Source organism: Asparagus officinalis, chromosome 3 (genome assembly GCF_001876935.1).
Source record: "Asparagus officinalis chromosome 3, Aspof.V1, whole genome shotgun sequence".
Lineage (NCBI taxonomy): Eukaryota > Viridiplantae > Streptophyta > Magnoliopsida > Asparagales > Asparagaceae > Asparagus > Asparagus officinalis.
In genome coordinates, this window is record NC_033796.1 from 27,679,774 (window position 1) to 27,685,547 (window position 5,774).

At 36.9% G+C, this 5,774-nt stretch overlaps 1 protein-coding gene across 1 annotated transcript; it reads left to right on the forward strand.

Moving 5' to 3' along the window:
* Positions 313 to 2,243, forward strand: LOC109833551 (protein indeterminate-domain 14-like). The gene is made up of 2 exons (XM_020401270.1): positions 313 to 926; positions 1,486 to 2,243. The coding sequence occupies exons 1-2, from the start codon at positions 451 to 453 to the stop codon at positions 2,060 to 2,062; spliced, it is 1,053 nt and encodes a 350-aa protein (XP_020256859.1). The 5' UTR covers positions 313 to 450; the 3' UTR covers positions 2,063 to 2,243.

Genomic DNA, 5,774 nt, shown 5'->3' on the forward strand with positions numbered 1-5,774 from the left:
GGCTGGATTACTATGTTGGTAATCCATCCTTTTTCTCAAAAAAAAAAAATTCACTGTGGCTTCGTGGAGGGCCCTTTATATTTTTCCTTTTCCAATATCTCAAATCAACTGAAACAGACACATAAATCCAATAAAATACTGCAAAAGTACCAATCTTTCCGTCTACACATTACATTCGTACGTTTGTTTTTATTAATTGTACTGATTTTTTGTACCCATTGCACAAAATAAATTAATAACTCCACATACATGTGTTCTCATTCTCTTCCATGTGATCCTCCTATAAAACAAATCAAAAGAGACACCCACACAAACCCAACAAAATACTACAAACATACATACAAACCTCTCCCTCTCTCTCTATATATCTATCCTCTAACCAAAACCAAGTTCTCATCACTTAGAAAACAAACAAATTAAAGGAGGGGAAAAAAAAAATCCAACTCTAACATGTCAGCCCTTGATCACTCCTTCCCTCCATCAGAACCCCTTAAGAAAAAGCGCCGCCCTGCCGGCACACCGGACCCGGACGCCGAGGTCGTGTCCCTCTCCCCGAAAACCCTCCTCGAATCGGGCCGCTACGTCTGCGACATCTGCAACCAAGGATTCCAGCGCGACCAGAACCTGCAGATGCATCGCAGGAGACACAAGGTGCCGTGGAAATTGCTTAAACGTGAGCCAGTTGGCGAGGTCAAGAAGAGGGTGTTCGTTTGCCCGGAGCCGAGCTGTCTGCATCATGATCCGAGTCATGCTCTGGGGGATTTGGTCGGGATCAAGAAGCATTACAGGAGGAAGCATAGCGATCGGAGGCAGTGGGTCTGCGATAAATGTGGGAAAGGGTACGCGGTTCAGTCGGATTTCAAGGCTCACGTTAAGACTTGTGGGACTCGCGGGCATACTTGTGATTGTGGCAAGGTTTTCTCAAGGTTTGGATTTGGATTCATCACTTGTTACTTCTTTATTATTATTATTATTATTTAGTTTCGTTTTGTTTTCTGATATTTACATTTAGTATAAGATTGATCATGTGTGAATAATTTGAGGAAGTTTATAGAGATTTTCAAATGGCCTCAAAGTCAGTTGTATATATGTTAATTCCATACCAGATCCATTGTAAAGCCAAAATGGTTTATCAAGCTGAAGTAGTTTAAAGCCAGCCCACCTTAGTGCAGACTATATACAGAAGTTCAATGATATGTTAATCTGAGTTACTCTAAATCTCTAACAGATTTTTTTTTTAAATTTAAACGGACGTACAATCAATTTCCTATTGCAATGTCTCAGTAGTTACTTCATCTTGCTTCAACTTTCAGTCCCATTAGTGCTCACTTCTCAAAACCCTAAACTTTCAAAAAAAAATCACGGAATTTAGATCGGTGCGTCCATTAATCAACATAAAGTGCTTTTGTGATGAAACCCCAAAGCTCAGTGACCTGATTAATTAACCTTGCTTCTTCCTTCTTTGTTAATTGATCAATATCACAGGGTGGAGAGCTTCATCGAACACCAAGACACCTGCAACACAAATCAACGCCAACTCCAGCCCCAACCCCAAATCCCTCATCAATCCCTCTCCCTCTCTCAAACAACAACAAGCCCAAGCCCAAGCCCATCAACAGACACAGCCTGGTCCTCATTACTTCGCCCCAACTTCGAGCTCCAACTCCTCCCACCTTCACCTCCTCAGCCGACAACCACAACAAACTCCAACAGCACATCATCCGACGACGAGACCCAAATAGCCCACTTGAACCTCTCTCTCGGCCCAACCAGCCCAGCAGTCGAAAAGGCGGAGGCCGATGAAGCCCGTTTGCATGCCAGGAGGCAAGTGGAGCTCGCGGAGATGGAGTTAATGAATGCCAAAAGAATACGACAACAAGCACAGGCTGAGCTCGACAAGGCATTTGTTTTGAGAGATCATGCGGCTAAGTCTATTAATTCTTTGTTGTTGCAAATTACTTGTCAGAATTGCAAGTTGAAGTTGTGGCCCAAGGAAATGATACCTGTTGATGAGAACTCAGTAGCTGGTTCACTGGTGATCGAAGGCAATATGCCTAATTAATAATTAAATTTGATTTCTACTTCCTTTTCTTTTTTGTTTAATGCTTTTAACTTGGGTTCTTGATTGATATTGGTTTATTTTTGGTGATGAGGGTTGTTCAATTTGTAACATGCATGAAATCATGATCTTTTTTCAGGTTTTTTTTTAAAGAAGAATATATTGGAGAGATAACTTCATTTTATTGATATTTTGTGACGTGAAATCTTATGGTTAATTGTTTGGTTGCAGTTTTTTTGTTTTTGTAGTCTGTGGGGAGGGATTAAAGGATGGTGTTATTAATTTGTAAAGAAGACAAAAGATGAATTGGTCTTTTGAGTTAATTTAATTGTGATTTCTGTCTCTATGTTTGCTTGGAGTTTTTGAAGGTGAGCATTGACTTATTTACTCTTACGTTAACTGCAACAGATATATATGTGATTAGGTGACCTCTCATGAGTATGGCTTTGAAGATTGACCAAGTTTTCACTTATTATCAGACATCTATACGGATCAATAGAATAAGTTCATGTGTTTTGCCTTTCCAGTTGTATAGTGATAGGGACAAATATTATATCATGAAGGCGGATGGATAGAAGAATATCTTTTCTTTCTTTGTATTTGTCTACAAAAGGTTCATAATTAAAATAGACCCCATATATAAACATGGCATACACATTTCTTCATAACCACCCGCATGCGAGCAGTTGGTTTCGCATCATGAATCAGTGGGGGTGAAATGTACTATTAATTCCCTATCTCACTCATCAATGCAGAAGCAAAGCCCTGCAGGCTCGCATGCGGATGGTTCCCACACATGTGCTCATAAACATGATACTATATAAAGAAATTTTTTAGTTCCGTTTTATATCAAATACATTCGTATTCGCGTTTTTTCTAATCAAAATTTAATTCTCTTGTGCAAGTAGCAGCAACATGACAAAACAATAATATGGCAATGTGATCAACAGCAGTGAGGAAGCAGCACCGAAACCAATACCCCATGCATGATTGTACATGAGAAAGATATATAAATAACGAAGATAAGGACCTAGCATAAATAACAATTGATCAATGAAAATTTTAGGTAAAAAAAATAACACATATTTATATAGCGTGATATGTTAAGTGCCAATTCAACAACTGAGGGACTTATTTTGTATTGTCATATTAACTTGGGAGACCTATTTTAAATTAAGTGTCATTTGGTCAGTGGAAGCTAGAATGGCATAAAAGCTTTTTATTCACTTCACATGTCTACAGCAATTAGTTTTTTATTTTATTAATTTGTAGGATTTTTTTTTCTCTATTCTATTTTACGATAGAAATTCAAATTCTCAATTAATTATTTGTTATATGCATTTAACTCAATTCCTTGTTTAGTCAATATCTACTTTAATTTATAGGCTTATTTGGTTTTATCATGTTCAATTTTATTTCTTATAGAGATCTACTTAATTCTTATTCACAATTTCACATATTATAATTGTAATCTTTTTAACTATACATTCTCTTGTATTTATTTTATAGACATTATTATTATTATCAACAATTAGATCCACAATAATATAAGATCTTATCATCTTATAGAAAATTTTCTTCCTCTGTCACCATAATGTAAAAGAAACCCATTCATTCTAAGCATTTACCATAAAATTCATGTCTTCCTCTATCACCATTATAGTGGATTGTTGATTGCATGTAGCAAAATCAAGTTATCGTTCTAAGGTTGATCTTGATCATCAACATCCAATATCTTTCTTGTGGACGCATAAATATTGAGCTGTATTAATTACAAGACATTTTAAATGTACAAACAGGGAGCAAAGAAACTAACAGTACCAAAACATCATCGTCCTAGTACAGGTACATAGTAGTAACACTTTCGTGGGTGGGTGGGGGGGGGGAGGAAAGTCGCCGAGGGTGCACGGAGAACATGAGAGTACCTCTTGAATTACTGGTCATGATATACTCCTTTGTCTTTGTTTTTACTCTATACTCATGAAAAACATTTATGCACGTACAAAAGGGGCCCATGTGGTCATGGTACTTCATCTACGTCACTGTATCACTGCATCATACAATGTCATGGTTTTCAGTGCTGTGCTGCAATAGACAGGGACTGCTCTCAACCATTAGGATTAACTCTGAGACCGTGCCACTAAGAGAGCTTCATCTTTTTTCCATATATATATAAGAAGGGAATAGCTAGAGCTAGCTAGTTCAAAGAGGAGACCAACAAGATCGACTACGTATATCTACAAGAACATGCATTATCCTTCTTAACTCTCGGTTTAAGATGGTGCCGGAGGTTTAAAATTAGGCCGGGGTTAATATTGAACTAGCTAGCTAGTTTTGAATCTTTAATTCCGTGTTAATTAGCATAAACTGTGCTGGAATTGACTCGTTATTAATTTAAGCTTTGGCCATGTTTTGTTTTGGTGCACCTTCTCCTCCTCTCATGGAATTAAGCCAGTCCGTTTAGCATAGTTAACATTGGGCATTGACTAATCTCGGGTTTTGTGAGTTTCGCAAACACAATATTAGAATTTAATATATATTACAGAGACTTCAATAAAATATGGTCTCAAAATAATCCAAATTCAATCCTTATGATCCTCATCCAATTTCACGTTAAGCGGATTAAAAAAACTGACATTGCTTAATGAAAAAAAAAGGTTTCTATTCATTAAAATAAAAAAACGCTCTATCCTGATGTCACATAAAATACAAAAATGCCTTCAAGAACGTAAAAATACTTACTTTCTTAATCACATTCATTTGTTAGTTAACGAAGGATTGCAATTTAAATTAGGCGAAAAAAAAATGTGAACAAGTCCACACCACAAACAAATTCCAACAATGATAACAAAATTTACACTTCAATGCCCAGTCAAGATGAAAGGGGTCAAATCCAAACTCCCAAATGTGTGTGTGTGTGAATACAAACACGAGAGAAATCCATGGAGGATGGAGGACGGGCTTTGGGATCTCAAGATGATGGATGATGGGTAATGGGAGAAGTGCATAGAAGTTAGCACTCTCTTAAAAAAACAATTGGATTATATCTTTTTGGCTTTTTCTGGATCTTTTTTGCTTTTCTCGGCCATTGGCCACACTTTTTAAAAGGGTCTGCTGCCTGCCTGCATCCTGTTCCTTTTCGCTTTAATTTCCACAACAGCGAATGCTGTCTGTGTGACTCTGAGCTGTAGCAGCGTATTGCTTTGGATTCAGAAAGAATAAGTGACGTATTTAAAAGATAAGGCTAATTAGCACTTAAATATCTCATAATTTCTCGTAAATTGCATTATATACTCTAATTTGTTTTTGGCATCGCACTACAATAAAAGTTGCATATGTATTTGGATAAGAATCTACAACGTACTAGAACGCTTTTGTTGACGATCCTTTACTCCGACAGCATAGGGTTCTTAGAACAATGTGATATCTCACATCGGGTAAATCTTTAACTCTTCCTCTTCTTACTAATACTACAGACTGTTCTTGTGAATTGTGGCCAATACCAAATATATAAGCAGTGATTTCAAATCTAGAGGTTAATCGTACTATGGCAACTTTACGTAAGGCAGAGTTTGGTTTTTTGGGGGTTATAGACTTATAGTGGATAACACTTATTTTATGACACAATTAAAGTGACATTTTATTTACAAAGGATTAAACTATAGTGACACAAATAAAAAGTGTGGCAAATCACGATACATATTTGTGTCATTAG